General features: G+C 46.0%; 1 protein-coding gene across 6 annotated transcripts in view; it reads right to left on the bottom strand.

Moving 5' to 3' along the window:
* Positions 1–16193, bottom strand: part of PLCH2 (phospholipase C eta 2) — a 2067875-nt gene that overhangs the window by 937232 nt on the left and 1114450 nt on the right. Inside the window, exon 1 of one of the 6 annotated variants that reach the window (XM_069610194.1) lies at positions 7379–8035. The exons of 2 other annotated variants lie outside the window; for them this stretch is intronic. In XM_069610194.1, the coding sequence (XP_069466295.1) occupies positions 7379–7394 (16 nt within the window). In that variant the 5' untranslated portion in view covers positions 7395–8035. Of the gene's footprint in view, positions 1–6765; positions 7339–7378; positions 8036–16193 lie in introns of those variants that run through there. 3 more of the 6 variants (XM_069610195.1, XM_069610196.1, XM_069610191.1) reach the window with 3 other exon arrangements.

The following is a 16193-nucleotide window of genomic DNA, read 5'->3' as shown; positions in this document are numbered from 1 at the left end:
ACAAATAACCGATTCAGGGCCAGGAATCCATGGCTTTCTACCACAGGTTACAGTGGTTTATTTACACATCGCTCCACCTGCAGTCACCACAGATAATAAATAACCAATTCAGGGCCAGGAATCCATGGCCTTCTACCACAGGGTACAATGGATTATTTACACATCGCTCCACCTGCAGTCAACACGGATAATAAATAACCGATACAGGGCCAGGCATCCATGGCCTTCTACCACAGTATACAGTGGATTATTTACACATCGCTCCACCTGCAGCCACCACAGACAACCAATAACAAGGGCTTTAGAGTCAGGTAGGCTTGGCCCACTCTACCACTGTGCACCATGCGTTGTTCACACATGCCTCCACCTGCAGCCACTACATATAATAAATAACGGATTCAGGGCCAAGAATCAATGGCCCTTTACCAGAGAGGGTACAGTGTATTATTTACACATCACTCCACCTGCAGCTGCCACATGTAACAATGACTTTGGGGCCGGAGGTCCATTGCCTGCTCTGCCACTGTGTACAATGCATGATTTACAAATCACTCCACTTGCCGCAGCTGCAAATAATGAACAACAAAGGCCTAGGGGCCTGGGCGCCATGGCCCACTTAACCACGGGGCATAATGCACGATTTACACATTACTCCACATGCAGTCGCCAAAGATAATAACGGATTCAGTGCCAGGAATCCATTGCCCGCTCTACCACTGGGCACAGTGGATTGATGCATCACTCTGCCTCTAGCTTATACAGAAAAATAATAATGGCTTGGGGACAAAGAACCACGGTTCACTCTACCAGTGGGCATAATGCAAGATTGACACACCACCCCACATGCAGCTGCCGCAGATATAAATAATAATGCATTCAGGGACTGGAATCCATGGCCGGCTTTACCACCAGGTACAGTATATCATTTACACATCACTCAACCTATAGCCACAACAGATATTAAATAACAATGACTTGGGGGTCAGGAACCTCAGACCCTCACTCCCACCTGGAACAGTGCATGATTTAATTACCACTTCACCTCCAGTTGCCACAGATAACAACAGTGACTTTGGGGTTAGGGGGCCATGGCCCGCTCTACTAAGGGGGTACAATGCACGATTTACACATCACTCCACCTGTAGCCATAACAGACAATATATAACAATGGCTTGGGTTCCAGGCAGCCATGGTCCACTCTACCAGTGGGCTATGTGGCGGGTCGGAAGAAGGAACCGGACACACTGGGGACAGGTTAGCTTTCTTTTAATGAAATTATAAAGAAAAGGCCCATCTTTCTGTATTGCTAGAGGGATTTCCCCGCCTAACTAAAGTAACTAAAGGTGCTTGTCTGTCATCTGAAAGTCCACAGTAAATGTCCTCAGTCACAAACCTAACTCTACCTGACCATAACACTAACGAGAACTAAAGTAGGCCAAAAGAGAGCATCACATCTCTTGTTAGGTTCCCTTCTGGCCTTCTTGATTGTGGCTTTTTCTCAGTGCTTTTATCGTGTTTTTTTGTATCGTCAATACAAAATGTCAGATTAGAAAAATGGTTCTCATAATGATCTTCTGCGACTTCCTCTTGGGGTTTTCTTCATGAGCTCCTGTAGCTCATCCCAACTGTTAAGTCTTGTACTCCCTTCACTGTTACAATTATAACGACTTTCCTTGTTATGTTGTCTCATAGTCTTTGCTTTGGCTCTCTCACATTCTTGAAATCCAACCTGTTTTTTGTATGCCAGAGGACATCCCAAAATCACTGCTTAGCCGAGTACCCAAGGCCCATCATACCCTGCCCTGGCAATGACGGAGGACTCAGCCACTGGGCAAGTTAGAACCGTCTTATTTTCAAAACAGTCAGAGATCATACAGGAAATGTAGAAATCGCCAGCAATCACAGCTCCCGAGTCCATGTCACAAGCTTTTATCCCGTAGGGACGTCACAATTCCTAACCCTTCCCAAAAAAACCTAAGAACCAAACACAATGGGTAGCTTGGATGATAGCACCTATAGAGATCCACTATATGGTTTGTTAGATTGGTCTTCCCATGTCAGGTGGTTTCCCCTGAGACTCCCCAAAAACGATCATGTTGCAGGGTCGCAAGATGACCATTGGTCCATACGCCATTGCACACCACCCCAGGATTTGAGCATCCGGATTGGCTGGAGTGGGTCACCCAGACCTGGGACACTGTTCTGTTCACAGCGCTTAGTGTACCTCTTCAAGGTAAAGAGAAAGACTGTGTCCCCATTGTTGCCATTGATAAAGCCACCTAGCGTGGGAGAGTGCCTGCCGGTTGCAATGTTTAGTGGACAACGCATGTAACTGAGTTTATGGCCCTTAGGAACTTGCATATGGAAATGGGTGGGATTGAACCATAATAATTCTGAGTCCAAATAACCAGACAAACTCAACAATATGGCAAGTTCTGTTTTATTAACAAGTGTCTAAAACAGGGAGGTAACAACGAACATCAACGGACGAACAATCAGTCTCTCAATGGTCTCCACACGAACCACGGTTCTTATATATAAAATGCATCAGAGCGAAGTCATACTATGTGGCAATAGTGAAAAACCCATCAAGGGTCGGGATTGGTTTAAGAGAAACATAGAAGTTTACATTGCTGTAGGAGCTAGGTTTGATATTGGCTGCCCGTTATCAGGTGGACAACGTATGCCTACCGCTAAAAACATGTCATTTCAGAAACATTAGAGACCCAGTTTCTCATTGTTTTTCAAACTATAAAGGTCCTTCGTTATAAGGACTAATATAATTAGTTGGCATGCTTGTAACATGTCTGGAACATGGTTCATTTAGCAGCACATATGCCCATACCTAGGTGCAAAGGCAAAGGACATGAAACTATCTAACCACCCAATTAGCCCAGCATCTCTCATCACCCATGCCTTCTGCCATGAAATTGTCTTTGTACTTGCTCTTCCAAAATATTCTTGTCTTTGAAAATGCCCGAGAGTGAGGGCACTGGCTGGAGTGTCCAGAACTCAAGTTCAAACTCTATTTCCATCCTTGTCTCATGTGACAGGAAACAACGATTTGGTCCATTTTGCAGCTTTTAAATGCTCTAAATGAATTAAAAGCTCGGCATCCTGTGTGTTCTTTCTTGCACCTTAACGTGAGCAGGTTCATCCTCTGCACACTCGTCGTTCTTCAGAGGAGATAGCTGACCTCGCTTTCTAGAATCTTGACTTCAGGCCAGGCAGCCTCACCACGCAGCTCCATGAGCACGCTATTCTTGCTGCGACACAGTTTTCCACTCTCCCTTCATGGTTTCTGGTTTACTTGATTCACAATACCACTGTCCAGTGTCTATATAATGGCAGCTTCACCTGCATTCTATTCAATACTCTTAGCTAGCTTCTACGATGACTTCATTTACCTTGCATTTCGGCGTCTGGACATTTACTGAATGGTTGTTTTCTGCAGCACTTGGTGCACGTGTAATCGTCTTCTTTTGCACTTGAGAGTTCACTCGATCCTTACTTTGTCATTGGTCATCGTTTGGGCTGCAGAAGTGGTTTGCCAAAGATATTTTCCCAGCCTTGGTAAATTCTGTTCCGTGGTCGAGTTATAGAGACATCCAGGGCAGTTCTGCTGATCTGCAAATGTGTGCCAGAGTCCTCCCGTGCATGGGAGTCTCCAAAGGAGCTATAATGATAGCCTATTTTGCCTGAATCATGGGATGGCCTGCCGGGCTTCCTTGCCAACAGCCGCTCATGACATCAGAAACTACAGTTACACTAAGGTCCCCTTTTCTAAGTAGGAAAAACACCCCTTACACTAGGAAAGAGTCATAAAGGGTAGGGGAAGCCAATGATGCCGAACCTCCTGAACTGCAGCAGCTGTTGATGCTTGCACAGGAAGTCTCCCTCACCCTTCCCACCCGGGTAAATACACTAGCTGAAGTAAAGCTGGGCATTAACACAGTGCATGGTGCAGACGAACCTTGAGCACCCCCGACAGTAGATGATGCCCTCCAGCCAACCACCCATTAACTTCTGGTTCCATCTATTAAAACAAATCGCACCCACCACCGGCATGCCCTTGCCCACTCATCACCAGCTCCTCTGGCCCCAAACATCCTTATCAGGGTGGCAAAGCTTTGTTGAAAATCCGCTGGCATAGGTGCTGTTTTTTCACAACATGATCCTGTATGCATACTGTATGCAATACGGTCAGTCTCTATACCTGAACTACTGGCCTCCTTTGGTTCGAACGTGGCATGGTCTATTTATGTGTGTTTCAACAACTTTGCCTCTGCTCTACAGTGTCCGTTTTATACTAAGTGAGGCTGCAGCCAACCTCATACCCTGTGGCAGCCAGTAAGACCGCAATCTGAAGAGGCGTGAAGGTAGACCACTAGGGGAGCAGCAATGCCATTGATCGCGTTACCATTTCAAAAGGGGCGCTCTAGCTGCAGACAGACTGGAGTCCTCCAACGCTCTTGCTTTTAGATTTGGTGGAAGGCGCTGTGCAAAGACCCCTGCAATGGACTGAAGCCTGCAATATCTGTGAAAAAGTCTGCACTGTTACAGGTCATATGTAACCAGTGAAGGAAGTGAGTGGCAACGGTGGGGAGCGGTGTTCCACTACTTTTATTGTTTTCTGTTTACCATTCCTCTACTTTTTACGTCCATATTCACCATTCTATATAGAGGATTTGTCCATTCATGTCCCTGTGCAAGTGTAAAGTTGCAATAGGAGCCTTAGTTACTGGTCACTTAGACTATTGCAATGCCCCGGCCGCAACACCTTGCACTATGCTTCCGCCTACCCTCTCCCCTGCCGAGACCACAGTTCCACTTCTTTGCTTGGTACACTAATTTAACACAAGGCACCGACACTGCTACTCCTTATGTTAGATTTGATTCATGATGTCGCAGTGCCTGCTGCCGGAGTCGGCGCACTGCGAGAAAGGCACCCCTCATTAAGATTGCAACTAAACGCGCTTTGACCCAAAAAGGTACAGTAGCTTTTCAGTGTCCTTTCTTCGAATTCAGTCGCTTTGTCAAGTCACAGTGATTAGCTGATGAACATGGAGACCTTAGCAGGAGTAGAGCTTACGTAGTATATTGCTGGGGCTAGGTTAGAACAGGAACCGCTCTGCACGTCACTACTTATCCTAAACCACAATTTGGTTACAGGTTTACGAAACTAGTTAGAATGTTCGTTTGCAACACATTACACATTCTGTATCAGGGTGGTTTGTCCAACAAACAGATTCTACATGTATTCCACATTCCAACAATTGGCAGATATTTGGCATCCGAGCGAGTAAGAGATCGAAGTAGTAAAAGGGGTGATGGGCAAGCCCACATATAAGGAATGCAGTACCAAGTCATGTGTGATATAAAGACATTACAATTCACGTCAGATTGCCATGACCTCATAAAGAAACACAACCATCAACATTGTTCATCAGCTTGGGAGCTCCCCTCTAACTTGCAATGCCCTTTAGAATAAAAGGGGGTATTTTATCCCAAGACAACCAAAAAAGTGATGGGTGGAAGGTTTTGAATACATCTGAACCACTGGCAATGCTCTGGGCAACCTACCACACCACCGTTTTTTAGCCCATCTGCACCATTGCAAAAGGGGTCCAGCCATATGCAAATCAGTCAGGTACTGCCACCAATGGTAGAAGCCCAGCGTGAACTGCAAGGCCAGGTCCCCTCTTCACAGAAACACAAACAACCCCAGACATGTTTTCAAGCCTTGTTGGGCATCCTCGATGGGGTGTAACTTGGTTCCCTACGGCGCAGCGAGCTAGAGACCCACGTCTGGGCATACCCGCTCTCACATAGGGAGACAAACGACAACCACACACAGTTCACACCACAGCGAGAGACCGCAGAATAAGCTAGATGGAAAAGGTGCACTCAGTCTGGCCAAAGGTGACTTTATTTTAGGATACACTGGGGGGGGGGAGGGGGCTTTACTGGGATCACAAAGCTCAAACAAGTGGAGTATCGGCATCATTAACATGCAATGGATTTTGCATCCTTTTGACTATAGGTTATCAAATAATTGTATCAATTTTACAGAAGCGTATTTACTTTGCTCCAAAAGTGGCTTCACGAGAAAAAGTTCTTCTGAGATTTCTACATGAACCCTTGAAATGCGCCAGTATTGAGCCACCAGGACTACACTAGATAGGAGTAATCATTTCCCATTTAGCAAGGGAGTTACACGCTTTAAACTGATGTGCATAACGAGGAACTATTTATCATGACCTCATGGTGTCATTTCAGACTTATTTCGACATGTACAATTTGCAAAGTCATCAATTTCCTGGTTTATCAGGACAATAGAACTGCACAATGGCAATACGAAGAAAAATAAAGTATTTTCTGACATATAAAATAAAAAAATATATATAAATATAAAGGACCATATTACACGGTTAGCCATTAAAGTGATATATATATATATATATATATATACACACACACAAATATTGCACAGCGACTGTCCCTTAATCTATTTGGCCTGCAAGTGATTCATGATGCAACATGCACGCGCGAGGGCTAATTAAAAAAATATATATATATCTTTTTTAAAACACACAAAAGAAAGCAAAGATTTGGAAACTCTGGAACTGCAGTTTGCACCAAAAAGTATTGGTGCATCCAAATAATTGGTTATCACTACGGGGATTCATAGCTTAAGCTTTTAAGAGGCCTCCATCTGCTCTAATCATGTTCATGGGCTCAGGCACCAAGTAGCATTCCTCTTACCGATCTGCCCAAGTTTCATGTCTGGGGTTGCGATGATGCTTCCGCCGATCCACAAAACCTCCTGCGCCAGCCAGGAGATACCAGACTTCTTCTGCTGAAGGGGGGGTTTCGAGGCGTCCATGTCCATTGAAAAGGATGGTTCAGAACTTTCCACACCAGAGAATCTGGGCAAACAGCTACAACTCATAAAAACGCAGCACGAGCCGGGGCAGTGTGTGCCGCCAACAGTCCGTGACTGAGGCAATCCAACCAAAAGCAAGAGGCACCCAACACGTACAGTACAGCATGCGTCTAAAACCTACACCGTCACATAACCCCGGTCAACTCGTAGTAATCCAGAGAGGGCTTGGGTAAAGTCACGGAGGTTCTCTACCACAAAATATCTCCACTAGTCAGTACCCAACATTCGATTGGATAATGCGAAGACATCAGCCCGCCAAGGTGCACACCAGTCTAGGAATCCAAGTACCCCTAAAATGGTCTAAACTATCCAATTAGATTCTTTTGAATTTGCACTAGGACACAAGGTATTGGCTCTTGCCTGAAATATGTTAGATTTTCAACAAAAGAAAAAAAAAAGAAAAAAAAAAGAAAAAAAAAAAAAAGAACTCACTTCTTGATGTCGACATTCATCAGCAACTCGCCACTGCTGGGTAACTCGAAACGATCACATTTGTTTTGCAGAGTCCGAAGAGCCAACAGGCAAGAGCTTTTTCTTACCAAAAAAAAGGAAACCAAAAAAAAAATACCAAAAAAAAACCCAACACACACCGAAGAATCCAACAAAAGCCTTGTGGCAAAGACTTTAAAAATCATCTGGTTTCAACAAGGCAACAGCAAGCTCGCAGTCCGTGTCTTTGCAGAATAGGGCCAATTTGCTCAATCTACAATTGGCCGCGCTTCCTCAGGGGCTGGGATATTTTAAGGGTTTCGGAAGCAATTCCGTCCAGACTGGAAAACCATGATGCCCAGACACGAGTGTGCCCATTTAGAATCCATTCAAGTCATAGCACCAAAGCCCTTTCCACTAGTAAATATCCATCCGTTCTACTTGGATCCACAGAGCTTCAGGATTCCGCATTCCGTCATCCCCAAGGAAAAGGAGGCACTTCCGTCCACAGGTGGCATCAACTGTCTACTTCCCCAATCTTGAGGGGTACAGCCTTCTCCAGACCTTTAGCATTATCAATGATGTATCTGTACAAGCACAAAGGAGGCTGGCCGTTCCTTTGCCAAAAAACGTCTCCCACCTCCTGCGCCGCACAATCACAGCAACAGGCTGAAATGAGGTCTTAATCCCTTTGACGGGATAATCCAAAGCAGAGCAGCCATGCCGCTCCGGCAAGAGGATTTATTCCCTGCACACAGAGAAATGAAAACAAAAGAGGGACTTAAGATATTTTCCTGAAGCTCAAATTAGCAGCTTTCCCCCAGTGGAGTGCAGACCTACTCATTAGCAGCGCTGAACCCAGGCGGCACAGCACGACATCCTTGAAATGAGACCGAGGTGAATGCGCCAAGGCAGTCACTTCCGAGCAGGCCGCAAAGCAAGTTGGGTGATGCACACGAAGGCCAACTGGGATGTCTAGGTGATGAACATGGCCTTCCTCTGCACCCATCCCTGGAGACCCAAAGTGTTCCAGCTACTCCGTGCATAAACAACCAGGCGCCGCAGACGCCACCATCACACACCTGGCTGCTCCTCCTTGTGTGAGAGTTACACGCTTTAATGATGCAAGCGGGGCATCATGTACACCTACTCTACCGCTTCCCCTACCTACGGCAACAATGCAGACTCTACCTCTAACCCCATGCAGTGTAGGACCCCAAAAGGAAAAGACAGCCCTTGAAAAAGTAAAGTAACAAACGTTTTCAAAAAAAGAAAAAAAAACAAAAACAAACAAAAACATTACTTCAATTCCCCTTTATCATAATAGACTACACCTTGGGGCAGGTAGCCCTTGGGGCAGGGGGCACTTTCCTTTTCTGAACAGCTAATTAGACTTCAGCTGGCATTATGAGAGCATGGTGTGCCATTAAGACTGGGTTCTGTGTGGTGCGTATTTGCTACTTCCCAGTGGTTCTAGTGTGAGAAACTTGAAGGTACTGTGAGAAACCAGAAGGTGTCTCACCTGCTGGTCCCCAGGGACCCGTCATCCAGGTGGCCAGGACACGGCCATCACTTTTGGATCCAGTTCATGGGGGTGGACCAGTGCGGGAGGATCACCTGGATGAGGGTTCCTCAGTGAGTGGAAGTGGGACACCGGAGGGTGAGACGTGTTATCCCCTTCCCAATAATACCTTTTCCCCAATCCTACCAGGTAGGATACTTAGGAATTCAACCCCCACACTTTTCCGATGTGTACACTTTCTCAGACAGTTTAGCGTGAGCAATAACGACAAACACCAGAGCCGTATACCCAACATGTCCCAACACAAGGGTCAGGCAATTACTGATGACACACACCTGCAGCTTTTTAACATGAACCAGTTGTATAAAGATAGGGGCTATGAAGGAGGAGGAAGAACAAGCAAGGCAAAACACATGAGGAAGCAGCAGTTCTGAGATAGCAGTTTAATACGAGGAGAAAGACGGCAAGACTAGAAAGGGTTGCAAGGAGGGAATTGCCCTTGGCCTTTTAAGAGGAAGAAAACTGCTACTTTCACAAGCCCTCAAGATTAAGAAACATAAGAGGTTCATTGTATGCTGAAGTTACACAGGGCTCTCCCGCATCGATAGTCGAGGTGGGGAGGAGCAATTGCCGCCGTGGTACTGGCCTTGGCTCCGACAACCAAGCCGTTTCCAGTAAAGTCAGCACAACCAGTGAGTCGGGGAGACTGACAGCAGATTGGTCTGTGTTAGAACCAAGGTTGCAAGCAGCAACATTGTATGAAGTAATCTGCCAACAACAGATTGTAAGGCGTATGTGATGAGCGACGCTAATATAAAATTGCACATCCAAGGAGTGACAGAACTTTTGAAACAAAGGTAAATACCATATACAGAATATCCCGTGCCATGTGAGTGCTCATTTGAAGGTCTCTGTTAGGTATCCAACTGAAACTGTAAAATTGTGAACTGTGAAATCAAGGTGGTCCTGCAATGGGTCAAGCACAACGCTGTGCACATTCAAAAGTCTTCAACAGCTAATACGAACTATAATTGCCCCGAGCCCGGCTGAGGGAGACTAATTGTGAAAAGGGGATCCGAGTCTGACTGAGGGGGTTTCGGGGTGAACCGTGAGTCACCCGAGAAAGGATTGTGGTACACATGGGATTTGAGCCCGGCTGAGGGGGATCCGGGGTGAAGTGTGAATCGCCCTACTTGAATACCTGGAAAGGAACCTTTTCATTTGTTTGATACACCAGGCCCTCAGGCTCAAGAGACTTTTTGACAACTTAAGGGACTTGGACATAGAAGGCACTGGTGCTTGTAATAGAACTCTGTCCTCGTGCCGAAGAAGCACTAGAGTGCGCTATGCTCGAGTGAACCACCTTGTTCCGTGCTAAAAACATAGGGCAGGGAGGCCAATGGCCCTAACATCCAGACTTATTTTTGTGAACACTGCTTTCTTTTTCATGAACATTCCCCCACACTATTTGGAATCTAGCGGTAAGGATTCGCAATAGGTTTTTTAGTACAGGCCCTTTTATTTTGATAAGACTCCACTAGGATTGCGTTATTATTTGATGGTCGTAGCTTGCTACCATCTTTAGATTTAGGTTTAGATAGGCACTTCTCACACCCTTGATAAAGTTAAATAAAACACCCTTGAACTGTGGTCACTTGTGTCCATTTTACTTTGATACCATGCCTTTCTTACAGTACTCTTGCATCTACTCCCCAACGATCTGAAGTGCCCATTGCCAGGGAAGGGCCATCGCTTTTGGATCCCGACCGTGGGGGTGGACTACCGAGGGAGGATCACCTGGGGAATCGGAGAGAATGCCAGAGGGTGAGGCACGGTATCCCCTCTTTTCATACAGTGACATCATTTACCCTCCCTCAGTAGGATATTGTCATTCTTATCCTACTTTTCCCCCTAAAGTGAAGGCCAGCACTGGGAAGAAGATGACCCTCCTAAGAGTAATGCAGGTTAGCAGTGGAGAGTGTCATAGTACTGGGATGAAGAAGAAGGAGCCTGAGAGTTACGGATCTGAAGGTCAGGCACGTCACAATAAATGGCCGGATTTTGGTCAGGCAAACAGGGAGAATTGTGCACACCTGAAACCACTTGAAGATGCACAGGTGTATAACAAGAGAAGCAGCAGGAAGGCCAGCAGAGCTTGTGGAAAAGCAGCAGAGAACACAACGCTGTGACACTAGAGGAAGACCCTGTGCAGTGAAAGGTCAATGCATGACAATGGCGCCTTGTCTCCAGGAAGCCGGAGTATGAGAGCAAGAAGGAAGCCGTGAAGTTGAGCGGCCCCTTTTACATGGTCAGGAAGTACTTGTTCCCCTAAATGCAGGAGTCCTTCGGGAATGTCTTAGGGGCAGGCGATAAGACCCTGACCTCAAGTCCCAGAAGGCAGCCGACTACAAACAAGAACGTGGCAACCAGTGAGTTTCAAAGAGTTGTGCTGAAACCTGGTGTGTGTGAGAAAAGTGAAGACATTACAATGTATCAGGAGTGCTTGCGTGCAGTCGGCACGTCTCTGAAAGCCCCCATATGAATTTGATTGAAAAGCCAAAGAACTAGATTGTATTAGGAGTGCTTGCGTGCAGCCGGCACGTCTTCAAAAGCTGCCAATTGAAATAAACTATTTAGATGCTGGCAGTGTTAACATGAAGCCGCGGGGAGCCAGTGAAGTGGGAGCAAAATACAGAATGAGCAGATTTATGTTAAACCACCAAACCCACATTCAAGCAACATTCAAGCAACAGAGAAAGACTTCTATCTTACAAGTTATTGTGAACGATTGAGTTTAAAATAATTTCCACGGTGGCAGAAAGTGGGGGGAAGGACTCCTGGTTGCGTGACCTGTAATGGGTGGGCCCTTCGGCTCAAACTGCGCCTAGACAAGGGAGGTTCCAGTCCATCCAAAAGGAGACTAAGCCTGGGGAAGGGAACCCCGGAGCCCTTTGACATTTGTGTTATGAACCAAGGTGGGAAGCTAAGGGAAGATCCACGAGTGCTCTTGGAATCCAGCTTCGGGGTGTGGGGGGAGGAGAAAGAGAGCCCCGAGCTCCTTTGGAACTTTGTTTATTGTGCATCAGAACTTGAAGCTGGGGGAAGCAGAGCCTGAGCCTCTTGAGAATATTGTTCTTTTGAACTGTATCCTGAACATGGAAACGGGAGGTAGAGATTGCTCCAGTCTTTTACTCTTAAAACACTATTTGGGGTTAGAATATCCCTACACTATATTATGGTGTTGAATGTGAGGGCAAGCATATGTTGTGTCGCAGACTTTTGGCTTTGGACTTTTAGACACGGATGTTCCTTCATTTCTTTAGGTAGGGCAATGCTCTCCATGGATATAGGACAAGTTAGGCGTTACATCCATCCCTGTTCTTTAATAAAGGTTTTTGAAACTGTTACGTTTGTTGTCTGTGTAATCTCTGGATACCATGCCCATCTCACACTAGTTTGGAATTATTTATTTTGGTTTATTTTATACTAGCACACCAGATAATCTAATGTCACATTGGCTATTAGCGATTTATGCTGGAAAGCTTTTTTCTATACCAATGAGCAAATATCAAAATATTGATTTTGTCCTCCTTCTAGCCCAGCTAACTTTTTTTGCCCATTAGCTAATCTTACAGTGACCTACAATGAGAAGGAAGCCCATCAATCACCCCTATGCCCGGTCTCCCCCCCTCCCCCAAGACATTATTGGATTCTGTTAATAATTTGCCCTCGGCACTCTTTCTGTGAATAATTCCCCCAAGAAGTGTGTCCTCCTGTTGCTGAGAATCTGTTGCAAAAATTCTAGCCGAAACTGGCAGCGTCTGGTTCAAAAAGACATCATTTCTCCTGAGAAAAAGTAGGAGCAACAGGAGGCTAGGCTACTGAACAGGCAGGTAAACCTGTGGCTATGTTGAATACAAAGCTATGCAGAGACAGTATAACCTGAGCTTTTAATAAGAATATACTTTTTAAAAAAATGTAAACAGAGCTCCTCCCCTATCAAACTAGGGACGGTAAGTGATAATGTAACCAGCAGCAAACTCAATTTCTTTGACTATTTATGAATTAGCAAAAAATAAGGAATCATTGGAAAAGTGAGGCTTCTTAACACAGGATTTAAAGTCACAACCATGGGGGAACTGTTGCCTATTTTTGGGGGGCGACCACTTCGTTTTAGATATTGAGGCAGCTAGCCACGCGGTATCCTGTGCATTCCTTCCAGAAGGGGGCTTCTCCTGAGCGTAACTTGCAGGCAACAGCGACGAAAGCAGTTTTTGGTGGCTGGGGGCAGGGAGTTTGGTGAGTCGTCACAGGTGGTCAATGTTTTCAGCGGTGGGCGCCAAATACTTGCCCAAAGTAGCTTGTGTAGCGACGCAAGTCTTAAGGCACAATAGAAAGGGAACTTTAAATTGGGGGATTTGGGGGTTCAACCCTGATTTGGGGGTTCAACCCTGAGAAAATGTTTAAAACAATGTCATGAAATGGTGCATTTTACTTGCTTGCATTTTATATTTATTGGAAAAATGAGGTAAAATGCTATATAATGTACAGTTGGTTCTCTATCGTAACATGAAAAAACATTAAATGCTTTATCACCAGCAGTACATTACACAGAAGCGCTTTGCACCATTTTCATAAGGCTGCAGCCACCACCAGTCTATTCCAGTATTGGTCACTGTAACTCCTGTGCATCAGTCTGTATTCCCAACCTTTCCTTGCCTGTTATGTTCACTGTAAATCCCTCACACGAGGCTGCGCCCATTACCCATCTATACAAGTAATGGTCACTGTAAATCCCATGCATGGAGCTGCTGCCACAACCTATCCTTGCCAGTAATGGTCACTGTAAATCCCATGCATGGAGCTGCTGCCACAACCTATCCTTGCCTGCAACGTTCGCTCTAAATCCCTTACATGAGGCTGCGCCCATTACCCATCTATACAAGTAATGGTCACTGTAAATCCCATGCATGGAGCTGCTGCCACAACCTATCCTTGCCAGTAATAGTCAGTGTAAATCCCACGCATGGAGCTGCTGCCACAACCTATCCTTGCCTGCAACGTTCGCTCTAAATCCCTTACATGAGGCTGCGCCCATTACCCATCTATACAAGTAATGGTCACTGTAAATCCCATGCATGGAGCTGCTGCCACAACCCATCAATGACAGTAAAGGTCGCTGCTATGTGAAAATGGAACAAAAACCACAATTGTTCTGCCTGCCTCCCATCCCCACTACTCGAACCCATGCAGGCAGTGTATTCACTCATAGACACCTACGCATTCAGCCAGATACCCCTGTGCACATACACCAAAGCCAACATATACGCAGTTACAGACTCACTCAACTAGTCTTACATGCACACGTGCACTGCAAAGATTACATTCAAGCATGCAGAAAAGCATGCACCAAACATATTTACCATAGGCCTACTCCATTCAAGCAGCGGGTTTGGACAGGGTGCAGGCATGGACAAATCCTGGTGCACCCTGGAAGGACTAAACATTAAGGAGGCAATGCACAGCAATGTGGATGCTAAGCAACCTGAAAGAAGTGTGCGCTGCCACCCACGCCTGTGGGCACATTTTTTCTCATTCTAATGTAGAGGAGCAGGTGGACATGTTATCCCTAGCTCCCGCCCCCTCATCTCAGTCATACTGGAACAGTAGAAGAGCCCTATGTGGGACACCAGGTATCATCCCAATACTGCATTAAGTGCATGAGGGATGATAGGCACTCAAGACAACCGCCTCAAATGTACCCTCGCACGGAGAGGGTGGAAGGATGGCTGCACACACCATGATCATAGAGGTATACGTGAAATCTGACAAGAGCAGAGTGGCATCATAGAGAAAAGATACTGAGACTTACTGAAACGAAATGCAAATACTCAAAGATTAAAGATTTAACGGAAGTAACAATAGAAACATGTTATCAAATATGAAGAAATTGTATATGCAAAGAAGACAAAGTAACATGCTCACTAATAAATGTATAAATTCAGAAACGCAAGGTAGATGAGACATATAGAAGCTTGCTGCAGAGGAAAACATAACATGGCTAGAGCGACTGACGAATCAACTTCCGAAGCACCAGTGGTCCAGGGATGAATATCAGTTTCTAAACCATCAATCAACCCCACACCACTAGTATTCCATTCTGTTCAGATCCCTTCTGGTGTACAAGTGAATTATAAAAGACTTCCTTGTCCAATTTGGTAACGTGACTGGAACGGTAGGCTTATCTCTGCAAGGTTGTGGATCGTTGGTTAGTTGCAACACAACAACAAAACAATGATTACCCAATGATAAAAGGGACTGTCCAGGCAAGGTTGTATACAAATATCTATTTTATTATTACTACAACAGACAGCTCTAGCACACTACAATTACAACCCACACTGTAAAGGAACACAGAGGACAGTTTCACGCAGGAAAGGGATGCACTCTGGATACTGACAGGAGGGTAGTTGGTAAAGTAATCAGTTTTATAGTTCAAGATTATTTGGTTCCAGCACCAAAGGGGAAAAGGGTCATAACTTTCTCTAGGGGCCTTCGGAGAAGGACAATGGGGGCAAAACCACAATGTACCTGGTGCTGAAGAAATTCTTGGTGCTCGACAGCAGTGAGGCAGTTCCAGGGCAGTTTGCAGCCCTTGAGACAGAGTTAGTGGCGGGAGACAGCTGCAGGTACCAGGCGGCAGGCAGTTCTCCAAGCAAGGCTGGACAGACGTCTGCAGGCTGCCCGACGCAGCAGCACATGGCCAAGAATCGTTTTCTCTGTACTGGTTGGTGCATCTGGAATGCTGGTCGAGGCATCCCGTGTGGCTCTGGCATCTGCGGCATGAAAACAGTCAGCGGTGCAGTCGGATGACGTTCGAGGACTCGACTGTCCGATATTGTCCATAAAAAGATGGCTACCGCATGATGCTTGTGTGGCACTCCTCCTAGCTTCTTCACAGGGCTCGTGTCCTTTCAAGGCCAACAGCCCAAAGTTCAGGAGCGTGTTAGCAGGCAACAGCCTTGTCCTTTGTCTAGACACTCTCCAGCACTTCCCACCTAGGAAGCTTGCTGTCAGAACCTAGCAGGGCACGCTGTGTGCTGGCTGGGTACCTGTTATGGAGCTGCTGGACAAGTCCTCTGAATCCAGTTCCTCCCTCTGTTCCTGGGAGATGTTTAGGGGAGGGATCTTGCTTCCCTCTTGGAACACCTGGCCTTCCTTCACTGGCGGAAGATGCAAGGTAGACTGTACCTTCAGCTTGCGTCCAAATGAGTCGTCCTTACCCTTTGCAAAGTC

This window comes from Ambystoma mexicanum, chromosome 8 (assembly GCF_040938575.1).
Source record: "Ambystoma mexicanum isolate Mex_15411 chromosome 8, UKY_AmexF1_1, whole genome shotgun sequence".
NCBI classification, from domain to species: Eukaryota; Metazoa; Chordata; class Amphibia; order Caudata; family Ambystomatidae; genus Ambystoma; species Ambystoma mexicanum.
This window is presented reverse-complemented; position numbering and strand designations above follow the sequence as displayed.